This window comes from Cyanistes caeruleus, chromosome 23 (genome assembly GCF_971803275.1).
Source record: "Cyanistes caeruleus chromosome 23, bCyaCae1.hap1.1, whole genome shotgun sequence".
Taxonomy (NCBI): Eukaryota; Metazoa; Chordata; class Aves; order Passeriformes; family Paridae; genus Cyanistes; species Cyanistes caeruleus.
Window position 1 is genome coordinate 3,655,623 of NC_141723.1, and position 18,342 is coordinate 3,673,964.

At 49.3% G+C, this 18,342-nt stretch overlaps 1 protein-coding gene across 1 annotated transcript in view; it reads left to right on the forward strand.

Moving 5' to 3' along the window:
• The window catches only part of LOC111939391 (uncharacterized), a 45,542-nt gene extending 32,447 nt beyond the window's left edge, over positions 1-13,095 (forward strand). The window contains exons 45-65 of the mRNA XM_086860974.1: positions 93-218; positions 947-1,126; positions 1,937-2,161; positions 2,520-2,646; positions 2,936-3,135; positions 3,497-3,709; positions 4,513-4,658; positions 5,738-5,865; positions 6,864-6,996; positions 7,208-7,340; positions 7,771-7,923; positions 8,240-8,366; positions 8,556-8,767; positions 9,454-9,616; positions 9,743-9,825; positions 10,514-10,674; positions 10,888-11,017; positions 11,338-11,516; positions 11,600-11,660; positions 12,141-12,278; positions 12,645-13,095. Of these exons, the coding sequence (XP_086717100.1) occupies positions 93-218; positions 947-1,126; positions 1,937-2,161; positions 2,520-2,646; positions 2,936-3,135; positions 3,497-3,709; positions 4,513-4,658; positions 5,738-5,865; positions 6,864-6,996; positions 7,208-7,340; positions 7,771-7,923; positions 8,240-8,366; positions 8,556-8,767; positions 9,454-9,616; positions 9,743-9,825; positions 10,514-10,674; positions 10,888-11,017; positions 11,338-11,516; positions 11,600-11,660; positions 12,141-12,278; positions 12,645-12,688 (3,062 nt within the window). The 3' untranslated portion in view covers positions 12,689-13,095. The remainder of the gene's footprint in view (positions 1-92; positions 219-946; positions 1,127-1,936; positions 2,162-2,519; positions 2,647-2,935; positions 3,136-3,496; positions 3,710-4,512; positions 4,659-5,737; positions 5,866-6,863; positions 6,997-7,207; positions 7,341-7,770; positions 7,924-8,239; positions 8,367-8,555; positions 8,768-9,453; positions 9,617-9,742; positions 9,826-10,513; positions 10,675-10,887; positions 11,018-11,337; positions 11,517-11,599; positions 11,661-12,140; positions 12,279-12,644) is intronic.
• Positions 13,096-18,342: the final 5,247 nt, after the last annotated feature.

The following is an 18,342-nucleotide window of genomic DNA, read 5'->3' on the forward strand; positions in this document are numbered from 1 at the left end:
TTCCACAGCAACAGCAGACTCTGGCTCTGTCGTTTTTGCCATTGGAAGATTTGCATGTTTTACTTTTATCACTTTTCCACCCATTTTTGTAGGTTACTACTGCCTGGAGGGCTCTGAGGTGCCCACACCGTGTCCTGCCAACACTCTCAGAGCTCTTCCAGGGGCTGGGAGGAGGGAGGACTGCCTGCCCTGCCCGCCTGGCCACTGGTGCAAAGCAGGTTTGGGTGCTAAACACTGAGGGAAGGGCTGGGAGCTGCTTTTCAGGAGAGTTTTGTGTATCCCTGATTTCCCAGCCCCATTTTCTTCCATACCAGACCCTTTCCCCCCCCCATTTTTGCCAGTTTTTCACCCATTCCCAGCCCTTTTAATCCCATTTTTCTTGATCCCATCCCATTTCCAATCCCATTCCTGCCCCATTTCTCATCCCATTTTTCCCCATTCCAGCCCCCTTTTCTCCCATTTTACCCAGTTCCATTCCATTTACCCCCATTCCAGTTCCATTCCCCACCTCCATCTCCTTTTTCTCCCATTTTACCCAATCCCAGCCCCATTTCCCCCCATTCCAGCCCCATTTTCCCTTTACCAGCCATTTCCCCCACATTTCCCCAATCCCATCCCCTTTTTCTCTCATTTCTCCCATTCCCATTCCATTTTCCCCATTCCAGCTCCATTTCCCCCACACCCTCCCCAATCCCAGCCCCTTTTTCTCCCATTTTACCCAACCCCATCCCGTTTTTCCCCCATCCCAGAGGATGGATTGGGTGTTGGATGTGGAATTTTGGGACAGCCCTGGCAGTGATGAGCTCTGCAGAGAAGAGAGGCATTGGCCAGTGACATCCCTGGGTGCCACCTGGCAGAGGAAGGGTTGGGATGGTGCAGGACACAGAGCAAAGGTGTTCTGTTGGCATTGGGGACACACCCTACACCCTCTTCCTGTGATTTTTAGGGGACTCCGAGGCCCATCCATGTCCTTTGGGACACTACTGCTTTGGGAGCAATGGCAGTGAGCAGAGCAGTGTCCTGGCCCCTCGGGAGTGCCCTCCACAGACCTTCCGTGGGCACCCGGGAGCGCGGAGCCTGGCGGAGTGCCAGCCCTGCCCGCCGGGCTTCCACTGTCCCCTGCCGGGTGAGTGTCCAAGGGCTGTCACTGTCCCTTCTCAGTGTCCAAGGGCTGTCACTGTCCCTTCTCAGTCAGTGCCCTTGGGGTGTCACTGTCCCTTCTCAGTCAGTGCCCTTGGGGTGTCACTGTCCCTTTTTAGTCAGTGCCCTTGGGGTGTCACTGTCCCTTCTCAGTGTCCTTGGGCTGTCACTGTCCCTTCTCAGTGTCCTCGGGGTGTCACTGTCCCTTCCCAGTCAGTGCCCTCAGGGTGTCACTGTCCCTTTTCAGTCAGTGCCCTCAGGGTGTCACTGTCCCTTCTCAGTGCCCTCAGGGTGTCACTGTCCCTTCCCAGTGAGTGCCCTCAGGGTGTCACTGTCCCCTCTCAGTGTTCTCGGGGTGTCACTGTCCCCTGCCAGGTGAGTGCAGAGCAAAGCCAGCCCTTTTTCCACCTCTCGGTGACAAAATTCTCTCCCCTTCCCTTCTGTGGGTGACAGAATTCCTTCCCTTCCCTGCCTCTGATTGACAAAATTCCCTCCCTTTCCTTCCTCTGCATGACAAAATTCCTTCCCTTTCCTTCCTCTGAATGGCAAAATTATCTTCCTTCCACCCTTAAATTCCTTCCCTTTAACCTCTCTGGGTGACAAAATTCCCTCCCTTTCCCTCCTTTGCATGATAAAATTCCGTCCCTTTCCCACCTCTGGGTTACAAAATTCCCCACGATGAGACAGGGAAAGGGAGAGGGAATTCCTGCCCACAGCCACCTAAGAGCCTTTGTCCCAAATTCCCCCTGGCCACCCAGCCTCCTTTCCTTTCCTCACTCCTTTCTGTTCCCCACAGGCCTGGCCAGCTTTGAGGATTATCCCTGTCCCCCTGGCTACTGGTGCCCTGGCAAAGGGGACACTTTCCTCTGTCCAGCTGGCACTTCCAGGATCCAACCTGGTGCAAAATCCTTGGAAGAGTGTGATCCCTGTTCTCCTGGATATTACTGCCCAGATCCAGCCCAGACAGGGCTCCCCAACACCCAGGGAATACCTTGCAAACCTGGCTATGAGTGCCCAGCAGGTGACACTTTGTTTTCCTTCTTTCCAGTCATTTCTGAGCCCAGATGATGGATCAGCAGGGATTTAGCAGTGGCTCTTATCCCATCCTCCCAGGCCATGATCCCTCTCAGCCCTCCTTGGGTTTTTTTTTAGCTGAAGTCACCAAGGAAGTGCTCTGGGCTTGGAAAAGGAGATATTTTCATGCAGTGCTGGGCACTGAGGTGTCAGCATGCTATACTAAATAATAAACTGGTTCCCAACAGTTCTGGGAGCAGCAGGAAAAACAGAGAATTTATGGAAAAGCCTCCTTGCTCTCTTGCCTCCCAGACACAGATTCTCCTGTTCTGGGACTGTCACAGCAAGCACTGTTTCTCCCCCAGGGTCGGTAAATCCCAAGCCCTGCAGGCCTGGCTCTTACTGTGGTGCTGTGACAGGAGAGCCTCCCCTGTGTCCTGCTGGCTACCACTGTCCCGAGGGATCCTGGACCTACACCAGCCCCGAGCAGCTGTGAGTACCTGGGGCTCGGTACAGCCAGCCTCCAGCTCCTCAAAACACCACCAACTGGGAATTGTGCCTAGGATCCAACCTGAACCACAGCCTCTGTGCATGGTGCAAAAGCAAAGGAATCTTTGTGGCTGCAGCCACGGATTTGGTGATGGAATAGGGTGGGGATTTATAGTTTCTGCTTAGCTTGGGAACCTCTTTTAGTTTTGCCCCATGTTTTCACTGATCACTGAATGCAGAAATCATTTTCAGAGATTTTCCTTCCCTTTTGCTGCCCTGTTTTGCCTCCCAGGTGTGTGTTCCCGTACTACTGCCCCCCGGGCAGTGCCCAGCCGGTGCCCTGCGAAGGAGGGCACATGGCCCTCAGCCTGCCTGGCCTCAGGGGCTCAGCTGAGAGATTCTGCAGAGTTTGTGCTGCAGGGACCTTCCGCAGTGACCCCCTGATCTCAGCGCCCTGCCAGCCCTGCCCAGCTGGCTTCACCTGCCCACCAGGTAAATTCAGCTTCCACGGGGGAGTGGGGCAAGGAAGAGGAGCTTAAACTGGGAGCAGAGAGTTTTGAGATGTGTGTGGGCAAAGCTCTCAATCCTCTGCAGTTATAAAACCCTGGTGTGGGCTGTCACGTGGGTTTGCCACTGGATTTAGCCGGTGGAAGGGCTGGGGGAAAGAAAAAACTGAGATTTATATTTCAACATGAATTAGACTGAAAAGCGCTGATCTTTAAAAAGTGTGTATTCATACAGACTCGTATCTATATATAGAGAGACGTGTGTAGATGGATCACTGGGACAAGCAAGTGCTCTCTGCCTCTCTCTCAGCACTTGCTGGGGTCCCTAATGCCACCCCTTTCTCCAGGCAGTGACAGCTACCAGCAGCAGCCTTGTCCCCGTGGCCACTACTGCCCTGCCCTGTCCCCTGCCCCGCTGCCCTGTCCCCCGGGCACCCACGGGAGGAGCCCCTTTGCCAAGCACCCAGGGGACTGCCAGGCCTGTCCTGCTGGCACCTTCAATCACCTCCCTGCCCAGCCTGCCTGCTTCCCCTGTGGCAGCTCTTCTTCCTCGCAGCCGGGTGAGTTTTTTGGTGTGAGCGGAATTTTCCCCTCTGCTGAGGTGTTTCCTGATGTTCCTGGCATCCTCCTGGAGCTGGGGGTGCTGCCCATGCCCAGCTGCTCCTCCCATCCCACCCAGGAGAAGGATTCCAATTGCAAAGCTCTTTTTTCCCTTCTTACACTCTGACCCAAGAAGATTTGATCTCCCTAAAGGAAAGGAGAGCTGAGCAGCTCTATTAATTCTTGCTCTATCTTGCTTTGACAGTGGTGAAGTTTCACCAAGATCACTTTAGCCAGGATTTGGGGGGATTCTATTAAATCTCGGGGTGTTTTTGAGCCAAAATTGAGCCCTGAGGGCATGATAAAGTGGGAAAAGGCTGGAAACTGGAAAAGTAAAGAGTGTTTATTCCTCACTTAGTGTATGTGCAGCACTGCCCCAGCCTTTCAAATCAGGAGGATTTGAGGCTGTTGAGGCATGAGAGAGGGGCTTGGCAGCCCTGCCTGGCTGGGTCTTTATCCAGGGCATACAAAATAACAGAGGGTTTGACAAAACCCTGCTGCCAACGAGCAGCGGGGCCTTTCTGCATCTCTGGCTAAATGGGTGCTGCAGGAGATGCTCTAAGGCTGTGCTGCTGCAGGCTGGCCCCAGCTGGCTGTCCTGGGGCTCAGCTCTGCCCTGGAAGGGGTGCACAGACTCCAGCAGTGGCACTGAAATGAGCAGTGGGATTTGATAAAGAGTTGTGAGCACAGGAGCTGCTCCTTTCCAGCCAGCACGGTTGTTCCAGGCTGTATTCCCCACCCTACATCCGAGCTCTTCTCCCAGGTGCCACCAGCTGTACCTGCCATGGGCTGAACAGAGCTTTCCAGCACTCAGATGCCTCCTGCATCTGCCAGGCAGGTTATGTTTATTATGATGAAAGAGGCAAGAAAGATCCCGACAGCAACAGTGATCAGGATTGCCGACCTCAGGTAAAATCAGGCTCTGAACCAAAACTGAACCAAAACTGTTGTGTGATGTGCAGGAGAGGGGGAGTGTTCAGGCCTTAGGCTAAGCCAAACAAATCTTTTGGGTGTTTTATTGGCTCTTTCTTGTAGGAGGTTTTCTTTACCAGGATCTTGTGAGGTTAAATTTAAATTCAGTAAGGGATGGAAGTAAAGGATCATTCCATGGCAGGGCAGTGGGAGCAGCACAGTGTCTCACATGGATGACAGGTGCAGGAATTTAAACCTCCTTTAATATGAAGTTCTTGTTTAGAACTGCCACAGGCAGGGAGACACTAAAACAACTTCTTGTTTGTACCTTGCATGATGCCACTTTTTTCCTCTTTTTGAATGAACTCCCCTAGTGCAAAAGCCCCTCCTGGCATGGGTTCCACAGCAATCTAGAGTGTCCAAATTATACCCTGGTTCTTTCAAACATTTTCTTGCAGCTGAAGAGAATTAGAACCTTAAAAGGGGTTGGGAGGTGAAATTGTTGTGTGCTTTCTTTGATGCTTTCCTTGTTGGATTAATGCCTGGAGAGGCTCCTGGAGCAGGGGCTGGCCAGAGTTAAAGGAATAAAGCAGGGATTTATTAAAAGCCCTTCCAAGGATCACCTTGGCCACTGCAAGAGCCCGGCCCTGGCTCCACCCAAGATGGGCCCCGGCTCAGGAGTTTCACACTTGGATCAGTTCTGGTCCATTTCCATCTCGGGGTGAATTGTGCAATTGCAGCTGCAGGTGATGCAGTCCCATCCTCCCAGATTGCTCTCCTCAATTCCCTGCTGCTTGTGCTTTTTGGGGCTGGAGCTGCAGCGCTGCCCTTGGCTGTGGGGCTGGGGAAGGATTGTTGTGTGTGCCTGAGCTGTGAGGAGAACTGGCTGACACTTTGTGTGGAGTTCAGAGTTAGCTACCAGTGCAGAGCCTGGAAAATGTGAAAGCTAAAAATGAAGGCATCAGGATTGCCTTTATGTCGCATGTCTGAAGCACAGCAACGGGGAGGAGGAGGACTTTAAGGATGCTGCAGCTCAGCTGAAGCTCTGGAGCGTGTCTGGGTGGGTTTTTCTGCAGGTGGATGAGCTGTGTGCCCCTGGCGAGGTCCGGCTGGCGTCCACGCGCCGCTGCGCCGTCCCCGAGCGCCACGACTGCGCTCCCACCTGCGGGCCTGCGGGAGGGGAGCTCCACGCACAGCTGGGCATGTGAGTCCCACCAGCACAAAAACACTCCTCAGTTAGCCCTGAGCCCACGAGGTCACGGCAGGGTTGGGCTGTGGGAGGTGTTTTTTTGGGAAATTTTCTGTCGGTGGAGTTCCTGTCTGTGGAGGTTTGTGCTTTCAGTGCTCAGCCATTGGTGCTGTTCATCTCCCTGGGGGGGATTTCCTGTATTTTCAACATGACCTGGTGGTTTTGTGTCTTGGGTGGAGACAAGGGGAGTGTGGACAGAGCTCACATTTTCTCACCTCAGGCTGAGCTACTCTAAAGTGGATTGTCTCTCTGTTAGATGTAGGCCAGAAATGAGAAAATCAGTCCCTGTTCCTCCCCACACATCTTTAATCATCATGGATTGGTTTGGGTTTTGAGGCACCTTAAAGATCTGATTCCAACTAGAAATCAATCCTTGTCCCACCCCTACCCACATCTTTAATGGTTTGTCTTGGAAGGGACATTCAAAATTATTTAATTCCAACTAGAAATCAATCCTTGTTTCCCCCCTTCGACATCTTTAATGCTTTGGGTTGGAAAGGACCTTAAATACCACCTAGTTCCAACCCCCTGCCATTAGCAGGGAGATGCTGAAAACAGTTCTTCTCACATGACACCACTTTTTTCCTCTTTGTGGATGAATTTCTGTGTTGCAAAATCTCGCCCTGGCATGAGTTGCACAGAAATCTGCTGGATCAAAATCATACTCTGATCCTTTCAACCATTTTCCTGGAGCTGAGCTTTGGGGAGGGGTGTAGTGCCCCGTCACAGAGTGAAGGTGGTGTCTGCTAGACACCAACCAAGCACTGGTGGTGTCACGTTCTGGCCCTGAAGAGCAGGCACGGTGCTGATGAGATGGACAGGGAGCTCTCTCCACCCTTTGTTCAGTGGGGACAGGGTAGGATCATCCACCCTGTGGGCTGTGAGAGACTGGGGCTCTGCTGTAGCTGTTTGCTGAGGGACCAGGACTGAGCAAGGGTTTGTCCCTTTTTCAGATGTCGCTGCAAGCAGTACGTCTCTGCTGAGGAGCTCTGTGACCAGCTGTGCCTGCTGAGAGCCCCACGCCTCTCCCTGGGCTTTGGCACCCACAGAGAGCTGCTGCTGAGGATGAACCAGGGGCAAGCGAGGGTAGGTGTGGAGGGAGGGATTGATTCCTAAATGTACAGGTCTGGGAGAGCCCAGAAATCACAGTGGGGTGAAGGAACTCCTCCAGGTGAGGCAGCAATTCCTGAATTACAGGGGAAAAACACCTAGAGCAGCCTTTTACAGCTGCACTGAAGGTTGACCACAAACCAGGGTCGATTGAATCACTGATCAGAGTTCCCTCTGCTTCCCACAGGAGGTGTCAAACGTCCTGGGCCCAGATGAGCACGTGCAGAGCAGCCAGAGGGTGCATCTGGTTCTGTTCAGTCCCCAGGGAGTGCTGGGTTTCATTGTCTCCAGCACAGAAATTCTGGATGCGTTTCTCACAGGTAAGGCTTGAGAGGGAGCCCAATTTCCAGCCACACCAGGCCATCCATTTCCTCCCATGCTGGCACAGCCACTGGACAGCAAGCTGGCACAGAGGGAATTAATTTTTAGATGCTCCAAACTATTTAGAAAGCAGGGAAATACCTTGCTCTGTCTGGGAGTAAACAGTGGGGAATTCACTGACTGTGTGGGTAACTGCCTGGGAACGGGTCAGATACAGATTGCAGGATTCGGGATTTCCAAGGAACTAGAAGGGAAACTCTGTTTGGAGCCAGATCTGTTGCCAGGTGAGTGGATTTGTCTTTATGAGCTGTAATTGCCCACAGATACAAATTAGATAAATCTTCCTTGCCCAGGGTCTGGGGTGGTCACATGCTGGTCACTTTACAGTGAGGAAACTTTTATTTTGGTTTCTTCTCTTGCCTGTGGCAGGAGATTTTTCCTCAGATCAGCTGCTGCAGAAAGGGCACAGAGTGCAGAGGAGTTCCCCCAAAGACAGCCAGGCCTTGCCCCTCATCCCTAACCCAGTGGTGTGTCTGGAAGCAGGGGATACGATCCTTTTCCAGCTCAGCATCAATTCCCAGGGTGAGTGTGGCTGGGGCTGAGCACATTTGTGTGCCCAGACCCGTTCAGAGCAGTGGCTCCACGCTGGACATCCTGCATGGATCCATCCCTTCACCTCCTGGACCCCAGAACTGCAGTCTGGGCTCTGCCAGGGGCTTACCTGCAGCTTTTTGGCTGGATTGCTGTAGAGTGAGAGCATAAATCTCTGTGGGGCAATAATTAGACTCAATTAAATGAAACTGCATGGCCCTATAAAAGCAGTTCCACAGCTCTTTGCACGGTTCTGTCCCAGCTGAGGTGGCCCAGGGCTGCTGACCCTGTGCTGCCCCATCCCCAGACCGTGCCTCCAGCCACTACCCCATTTACCAGAAGCAACATCTCTACAACAACAACCCAGGCTGGGATTTCGGACCCTTCCGGAGGCTGGACCACCTGATCCGGGAGACTCAGCTCAACATCTCCTGGTAACACCTGCTGTGGGTAACAGCATCGTGGGCAGGACCTGAGAGCGAGTTTTTCACAGAATCAGCAGGTCTTTGGTAGTGAAAATACCAAATTTTGCTGTGTTCAGGTCCCTGTGTTTAACCATCCTCACAGAGGGAGGCTGGAGGAAGCTTGGATCAGCTGGTACCTTCCTCACTTCTCTCTTCCAGGTTTGCCCATGTTTTCCTGGAGCCTGGGACATTTGTCTTCAGGGACAGCTCCGTTCAGGAACGCTTCCTGATTGTGACAGTGAACAAAGCCAATGTGAGCTGTGACCCTGGGGACGTGTCCTTCCAGCCCTCCTCCCTGTTCCAGCTGGCCAGACACGGCATTTTGAAGCAGCAGCATCTGCACTTGGCTCCCAACTGGGCTGCAATCACAGGTACAGCCAGAACTCTGAGATACCCACCTTCACCCTCCGTTCTTACCCATGACCTTTCCTGTCCTCTTTCAGTGTGTTTAAACAAGCATTTTCTTTGGAAAGGCCACCAAAGCTCTGCTTAGCCAGCTTTAATCCCTTGCTCCTGTGGAGCTTCCCAAAGTCCACTGCTCTCTGGCCAAGAGCCTGTCTGTGCAGGAGCTGAGGTGCTGAGAGAGGGAAGGAGCAGTCGTGCTTCTCCCCACACCCTGTTTGGAGAGCCCAGGGAGCTGAGGGCTTTGTTTTCCTTGGCTGGAAAGCAGAAAATGACAGAGTATTTCCATGATAAACCGAGCTGAAATGAAATCCAGCATTTCAAAGTTGACTAAGAGCTAAACACAAGGTCAGGTAAGGTCTCTGCTCCAGGCCAGGTGTGGGTGTGAGTGCTGTGCACACACCAGTCCTTCAGGGGGAGGCCAGGAAACAGCAGAAATGAAAGCATGGTGTGCAAGCACAATCCTGGCTCTATAAAACATACAAATATTTTATATATTATCTATAAAATTTATAAATTGGATCCCTCAGTCCTGAAAACACTTTGCTCCTGCCCCAGCTTCTCCCAGAAGAAGCAGAAGTAAAATGAGCAGAGGGTGATAAATGGGGTTTTTTTGGTGTTTCTCACTTCTCACCCTCCCTCTTGGCTTCCCCAGCAATCCTCTTTGTCCTGGGCTTCCTCGTGCTGGTGCTGACCACCCTGGCCATCGTGTTCCAGTCTGCTGGCCCCAAAATTAGCCCCCTAAAGAGCTGGAAGCCACGATGGAGGAGCCTGGGGGAGCCCCACGTCCCACCAGAGTACATCCTCCTTAAGGACAGGTAAAGACCAGCCTCTGCATGGTCCTACAAAAAACCTCCCCAAGAAATTCATCCTCTGCTTGAGCTGGGGTCTGATCTCACTGAGAAAAATGAGATGCTCTTCACCCTCTTTGCCCTTCTCTCCAGCCTCAAGTTCTATCAGATGCTTGGTCCTCGTGGATCTGGAGCAGATGCTGGCTCTGGAGAGAGAGGAGCAGTGCCCAGTGCAGGTGAAGTGCTGGGCCAGCCCCAAGTGTTCTTTTTTCCCCACTTCCTCCCCATTTTCTTCTCTCAGGTGCAGTATTTTGACCCTGCTCACCCAGAATTTCCTGCACTCTCAGGAGGCCACACGGGCACTTTGCTGTGCACATTTCCAAAGGCACACACGCTTCCACCCTGGGTTTATTCCAGGGAATTTAACCCCCTGACACTGGGATGGGTTGGAGATTTTTCCCTGAGGAATGAAGAGAGTGAATTCCTTGACAAGCCCTTTAAAACAGCAGCGAGTTCAGGTGTCGGGTGAAGAAAATAAAGATTTACAAGTGTTTTCCTTGGCTTCCTCTGCTGGTTATCCTGTTCCCTGAAGGCACATGACTCCCGGGCCTCGTCTGCTTTCTGGGAATGAGAATTCCGGGATGTTCACAGGGAACAGCAGATGGCAGCAGGCAGTGATGCTGGGGGCAGCTCAGGGAACAGCTCTGGGAGCATCCCGGCAGATTTCTGGACCATTTAGGAGCTGATAGTAACGCTCTGTCATCCTCCCCCTCGCTAGGGAACGAGACCTTCTCTCACATCTCCTGCCTCATCCATCCTCCTTCCTCACAGAACACAGAATTCCCAGGGGCAGGCAGCGTGGGAGACCAGCTCACATTCCCTCGTGTGCAGTGTTTGAGTGTGAGCCTTCCCCTCGTGTTTCAGAGCACAGCTTCAGCCCCAGGCTCCTGGAGGATTTCAGTGTCCGCACCCTCTACGACAAGCTGGAGGATCAGAATTTGCACCTGGCCTCTCAGCTGGCAAAGCACAGGATGGACGTGCTGGTGTTCCACAACAGGATCAGCCACAGCATCCAGAGCCTGGTGGTCAGTGGGGAGAGGCATTTGAGGGAAGGGAGCCTTGGAACCATCACAATTTTTAATTTAAATGGTTGCCCTGAAGTGAAAGTTTATCGAAGGATGGGTGTTGCTCCTTTCAGTAGTTTATTTTGGCATAAAATAAATTTTTATATGGTTTTATATGAGGGGCTGAATGTCAGTTGTGGGGTTGGCAAAATATAATGCTGCTGCTTTCTGCAGGACACGGTGCAAGCTCTGGACTGGGAAGGCCTGAAAACCTTTTCCAGGCAAGGGATCTGTGAGCAGAAAGCTGCAGAGCAGAGCTGGGCAGCAGTGGGTGCAGATCACTGGAACAACAACTTCCAGGCAGGTGAGAGGAGCAGGGTGCAGAGCCAGGGACAGCAGCAGCACTGAGGAGGCTGCAAAAAGACCTGGCTCATCCACCTGAGAGAGCCCAGAAAAGTTTTCTGTAAGAGCTGGCAGCCTGTCTGCACCTGAGTTCAGCCAGAGGAGAGGTCTGGCAGCTCAGGGAGGAGTGAGCACGGGGTTATTTGGAGATGTTGTATGAAATGAAGCATCCTGAGACATTTCCAAAGAAAGGCTCCTGCTCTTGGTGCTGTTCTGGATTTAATCACGGTTTTCCAAGTTGTTCTGGGGAATCCCATGGAAGTTTCATGTTGGGTTCATCAGGTGCCCCGTGGCAAGAGGTGACAGAGTTAATGAGAGCTCTGGAAGTGCTGCTTGGGAACGTTCCTGACGGGAGCAGAGCTGCAAACCCAGAGATGGAGCTCAGGATCCAAGCACAGGCTGCAGTGGGAGCCGTGCCCTCCCTGCACAGCCTGGCCACTGAAAATAAATCAGAAGGGCAGGTGAGCTGCAGGTTTGGGTCCATCTCTCACCTTTCTGAGAGTTTTTCCATTTCTTTAACTTCTGAGTCCTTTTTATTCCGCAGGATCCTGAGCTGTTCAGCAGGAAAGATCCTTTTTCCAGCCTGCCTGGGCATGAGGAGCAGGGTAAGGGCAGTGCCACAGCAGTGAGGTGCTGTCAGAGGAGGCTGATTCTGTGCTAAGAGGGTAAAAGGGGTGTCTGTGTTTGCTAACACAGCAAATGCAGAATTACTTTTCCCCATTTATTCTATTATTTGCTTTCACATAATTTTTTTGCTGAGGTGCAGGGCAGCCACTTCTGCCTCCTCTATCCCCTTGTAGAGAGAAGTCAAGGAGTTTCCATCCCTTTACATCCTCCTCTGTAGGAGAGAAGTCAAGGAATTTCCATCCCTACAGACCCTTCACACCTTTATATTAAGTGATCACCTGTAGTGAAGAGTCTGGATGTCACTATAATAATTAAATGCTAATTTGGGGAGGCCAAGAATATTCTACACCATCATTCTGTGATCTTCACAGCATTGCCTCTGCCCAGGAAAAGATTTCCTTCTTTCAGCCATGAAGAGCCTCTTCCTTTAGGTTTAAAAATGCCCCTGTTTGTTCCAGGTTTAGCTCTCCAGCTGGTTTATCTGACTGAGCTGGAGGTCGAGGGTCTGGTGGCAGCTTCCCCCCTTGCCAAGACCCTGTGTGAGATCAAGGAAGCTTTGGTCAATCTGCAGCAACCCTCAGCCCTTGGTAATTCAGGTAATTCAGCTGTTTTTCTTCATGTGTGCTGGTTTAGAGCAGTAAATAAACCAGGAGTTCAAATAAGCAGGATTTCTCCTGAACTGAACATTTTCCTCCAGCAGCTGCTGAATTTTTTAGGCTGTGCCTCTCAGAGTTTGAAATTAATAACGGTGTGGGCTCGGTGTAATTATGGGAGGATCATTTGCATTACTTTGAAATTCAGATGCAGCGAGTTTGCAAAGGCCTGAACCTGCCTGGATCCTGCAGCTCCTGGGCAGTGCTGCAGCTCCTGTCCTGGGTTCATCCCGTTGCATTTGGCTGTAGAGGTGGCTCTTGGTGTCCACTGAATTTCCACTCTGCTCTTATTCTGAATTTCTCTATCAGACAGCAAACATCAAACCAGCCTGGGGAGCTCAGCCCTCTTCTGACTGCTGGATTCCTGGGATGAAGCCCTGCAGCTGGAATAAGGAGGAGTTGCATTCTCAGAGCACTGAAGGGACAGAAGCAGGAGTATTTCGTGTTCTGCACAGTAAAACAGCCACCAGCTCATTTCCTGGAGGAGCTGAACTTACCCTGGGCAATGGATAAAGTTGGACTGGGAAGGGAGGGGGTGTCTGGGACAGAGCAGCTTTACCTGAAGTGTCAGAACAGACACAGATTTAATTAAGGATGCATTTGGTCAAACATGTGATGAGGAATCCATATTCTTTTTGCTTAACCTTGAAATATTTTCACATTTGCTGTGGATTGCAATAGTTTGTAGGCTGGAGAAGGAGGCTGAAGTCCTTGGTGTTGTTAAGTTAATAAAGCAATAAACAGAAGACCACAAGTGGCATAAGAACCTCAATTTACCAATGTATTCTGTGCAGCCCTTCTGATCTCTGATGTGAAGGATATTTGTGAGTTTTTCAAGCATTTTAGAGCCATCCTTTTAAGCATTTCCCAGCACCCCTAAGTGGCCTGTGCATGTTTTAAATGCACTCAGTGAGTTCTGCTGGCAGAGACCTCAAAGGCCTCTACAAATGTGATTTTTTTCTGAGCAAAGATACACTTGTGGTGGTGACTCCACAATTTCCAAGCTTGCTTTCCCAAGAAACAAAAAGTTTGTTAACTTCCTTTGCAGTTCCACCCTGGGAGAACTTTGAGACTTCCTGGAAGCTCAAAGGGATTTTTTGGGAATGGGAACAGGCAGGCAAACACTGCAAAACCCCTGCAGGTCACTGGCTGGGGGATGTGGCAGTGAAAAAAACCCATCCTTGCTTTCTTGTGTAGGTTTTCAGCAGGTTTGTTCATAACAATCCTCCATGGAGGTAAGAACCTCTCTGACAGCCAAGGGAAACCTGGTCCCCAACAGGTGACAAAATTATCTCTGTGATTTGTGCCTCCAGATCCTATTTGTACAAGGCAGGGTGGAAGGCAGTTGTAAATAAAATATGTCAATTTTTTTTTTATTGCAGTGATATTTCAGTGAGTGAATTGGTTTGCTTTAAACCAAACCAAAGATATGCATGTGGAACTTCACTCAAAGTTTTTGTTTTCCCCGTTCTGTTTTCTTAACTTCAGTTAACCAGAGTTTCAAAATATTTTGGGTCCTTTTTTCCCCCCACAAACCCAAAGGATATCGATGCAAAGACCAGAGGTTCACAGAGCTTCCTTTAACAGTTCCTTGGAATAATAAAAAGAGGAGTGGTGCAGCCACTGGGTTTATTGCACTTGTGAAGTATTTGCTGCTGACAGCTCATTTTCCAGGCTTCTGTGGAACCTCCTGAAAGCCCAGCACACTCTGGAGTGAAATTCCCTCACCTCAGGAGAGCTCCCTGGGACTGCTGATAAGAGAGATGGAGTGCAGGGTCGATTCAATTTGGCATCTGGAGAAGGGTCACGGGTTTTCCTTGGGTTTCTTTGAGTTGTGCCTCTCTTGACAGAGCATGAAAAGTCCCTTTTTAACACCCACTGCAAAGTTCAGCCTCTCCTGGAGAGCATCAGGCTGCTGTGGCTGTGAGGAGGGAGGCAGGGCTGGGTTCCCTGGGGAGGGAGCTCAGGGGTGTGAAATGAGCTGCTGCTGATTTTATCCTTCAGTCAGAAGCTGTTGTCCCACCTGCCAGAGTGTCACCTCTGCCAGACACCGCTCCTGGTGCTGCTCCTGGCACTTAGAGGCTGCCCCTGGGTGCTCCAGTCAAGCAGTTTTAAATGCTGTGAGGAGAAAAAGTTCAGTAAAAATGCCTAAAGAAAAGATCCAGTGCCAGAGGGAAGGAGTCACCTGGAACTGACCTTGGAGCGTTGTTGGCTCATCCTGTAGTGATTCCCTGAATTTTTGGGGCTGCTGGCAGAACCCTGAGACAGCCAAAGCCTCATTTCTGAGATGATGGTCTCGCTGGCCCAGCACAGCAGGAAACCAGTGTGGAGGCAGGATTGTCCCTGAAAAACCCACGGATGCTCCCAGCCGGGCACAAGGACGAGCTGCAGCCCCAGCTGGCTCATCCTTAACACAGCAGTTCTATTTCTGGCATTGCTGAGGTGTTCAATTAACAGGTTCATAGTGCTTTTATCTCTTACTCCACCAGCCTGCCTAATTCACTTTATAACCCCTGAGATAGGAGCTATCTTCATGGGATGGATCCTGGCCCAGACCTGTTGATTCATCATTCCTGCTGGTTCGCTGTGCTGGGTACTTGAATATCCACCACCATTAGAAAGGTGTGTAAAACTGTGTGTAAAAATGCAATTCCTACAGATAAACCTTTCTTCCTCACAGCTTCTCCTGACAAAATAAAACAGGCTATAAAACCTAATTAGCCAGGGCAGAGATTTTCTCTCTACACCACCCAGGGGTTCATTGATCTCAGAAATACTCACAAGCAATTTTAAAGTTGCAGCACTTGGTTTTATGTGGTTCTTTGGTTGTTGTTAACGCTTTGAATTGAACAAAAACATATCCAAAATGTATTTTTTCACTGTGGTACCCAAAGAAGCAGGAGGTTGTTGGGATTTCCCGGTAAGATTGTCGTGCTGGTGGTCATGGAGTGAGAATTCCCTGTGTTTACGTGAAAATTACATGGCAATCTTGGAAGTTTTCAGCTGTTCATGTTCTGGGAAAGTGGTGTCCATATTTTGTACAAGGAGAAGAAATTAAGCAGGACAAAATCTTGTCTTAAAGTAAATCAAGACTAAGAAGAAATTTGGTTTTCCTTGTTCCCTTGTGCTGACTGGGAGCTTTAGACCCTGAAAAAGAGAGGCCTGGAAATTCCACTTTTATCCACCAGCAGCAACAGGCCTCGACTCCCATCTCCCCCCTCACCCATCTGTCAGCCAGAGCAAGTTCTGACAAATCAGAGCCCAAAAATACCTCCAGATCTGCCCTGCTCCCTGGAGGAATCTGCTGCAGCCCCTCACTCCTCCAGAGCCACAGAGCAAAGATCCCTTCCTCCCATCCTTCCCAGCCCACACCTGCGGGAGCCAGACGGGCAGAAAAGCAGCCAATAAACCCATTTCTTGGCGAGGCAAACACAGATAAGGTGTTTGAACCACAGAACTGAAGGTTCTCCTGGTGCCCAGCTCTTCCTGAATTCCCCTGGAGAGCCTGGAGAGCTGGGCCTGACCTTCTCCAGCGGCGCCAGGGAGGTGTGACTGATAACAGGGCTGTGGTCAACAAGGAAGTCACGGTGTGGTGTGTGGGTCAAAGGCCTCCAGCAGCTCAGGTCAGGCCCTTTTGGGCAGCTGGAATTGTTTTTCCTGGAGCACCAGAGTCTCCAGGATCCAGGTGTGAGGTGAAGGATGAGCCTGGGCTGACAGAGGGGAACGTGCTCAGCAAGGATGCCAGGGGAGGGATCACAGGGAAAAGGGGAAGAAGTTGGGAATTGGAGTAAGAAAAAAGACATGGCTCTCTTTTAGGGTTAGGTTTGGGTTAGAATTAGGTTTGGGTTAGGATTAGATGTCCTGGGAGGGATCACAGGGAAGAGGAGCAGAAGGTGGGAATTCAAGCTAAAAAAAGACATGGCTCTCTTTTAGGGTTAGATTTGGGTTAGGGTTAGATGCCCACAGAGGGATCACAGAGAAAAGGGGCAGAAGTTGGGAATTGAAGCTAAAAAAAACATGGCTCTCTCTTAGGGTTAGGTTTGGGCTAGGTTTGGTTGAGGTTTGGATTAGGGTTAGGTTTGGTTAGGGTTAGGTTTGGGTTAGGGTTAGGTTTGGGTTAGGGTTAGGTTTGAGTTAGGTTAGGGTTAGGTATGAGTTAGGATTAGGTTTGGGTTAGGATTAGGTTTGGGTTAGGGTAAAGTTTGGATTAGGATTAGGTTTGGGTTAGGGTTAGGTTAGGGTTAGGGTTAGTTTTGGGTTTGGGTCAGGTTTGGGTTAGGGTTACGTATGAGTTAGGATTAGGTTTGGGTTAGGATTAGGTTTGGGTTAGGGTAAGGTTTGGATTAGGATTAGGTTTGGGTTAGGGTTAGGTTTGGGTTAGGGTTAGGATAGGGTTAGGGTTGAGGTTTGGGTTTGGGTTAGGTTTGGGTTAGGGTCAGGTTTGGGTTAGGGTTAGGTATGAGTTAGGTTTGGGTTAGGATTAGGTTTGGGTTAGGTTTAGGTTTGGGTTAGGATTAGGTTAGGGTTAGGTTAGGGTTAGGTTAGGGTTAGGTTTGGGTTTGGGTTATGGTTAAATGCCCTGGGAGGGATCCCAGGCAAAAGGGACGAAAGTTGGAAATTGTAACCAAAAATACCAGGGTTCTCTCTTATGGAGTGCTGCTGGGAAATTTGGGTTACTCCACCTGCATGAAATTTTGATATTTTGCTATAAATGAATTCAGGACCTGTGGGGGTTTTTTGGGTCTTGTCAGAGGATCCAGAGTTAATTTTTTCTCCTGTAGCCAAAGGAGGGTAACATGGTCAGTAAACAGTCCTTGACCTCTTTCCTGGGGAAATAATTTTAAATTTAAAATGTAAATGTTATTGGATCCAGATTAAGTCCCTCAGCAAATGCCTCCCATCAATGATTTACCACCCTAAGGAGGTTTCCTGCAGTGTATTTTCCTGTGTTTTGTAGGTCAGCAGTAACTAAGAATGAGGAAGACTTTGTTGTGTTATAAATCCTTTGCTTACCTTGGCTCCTCCACCTGCTCTTAGCAAACTGCAGCCTCAAACCCCTTAGCCCAGCTCAGAAATAAAATATCCCTTAAAATATTCTGGGGGTTCTTTTAAAATTTATTTTTATATTTATTTTATATTTATTTATTTATTTATTTATTTATAATATATAATTATATATTATATGATTATATATTTATATTTATAATATGTATTTTATATGTATATTTTATATATAAAATATATATGTATATACCTATATATAAAATATGTATGTGTATACATATATATACACATATGTATATGTAATTATATAATTGTATATTATATATTTATAATATATATTATATATTTATAGTATATATAATTATGTTATAGGATTATATATTATATAAATGTAATTATATATTCATAATATAGATATTTTGTATATTTTAATATATATTTATATATTTATTTATACCTGGTTTTTGTTTTTTGGGGTTTTTTTAATGTTTTTTTTATTTGTGCTGAGCTGTTCCACAGCCATTTGCTCCCACCCCTCTGGAATCCTCCCTCTGTCCCTCTTTCTCCCCATCCCTCACAGCTGCCAGGACTCTGCTTAAATGCATTTTGTATTTCATTTAGGATTCACACTTCAGGACTGCTCACTCTGATTTACAAACCTCTCAGAAAACCGTTGAGATTTTGAATTTACACCTGGGTAATTTTCACTGCTCCATCAGAAATCCTGCTCAGGGAGAGGGGAACAGCCAGGGTAGGAATTTCTGCTTTAGAAGCAAGACTTGCACAGAACAATGTGGTTTTTCCTGTCATTTCTCAGTTCCACAACCACAAAAGTTGTCTTTTTTTTCCAGTTTTACAAGAGTGGTGGCTGGAGAAGCATGGAGAATATGCAGGGTTGGAATGGCTGAAGAAATCAGAGCTTGGAAAAATAAATAATGCAACCACTTCCAATATTTTTATTGTCAAGATAGTTTAAGATTAGGACATTTCTTGCCTGCTGCTA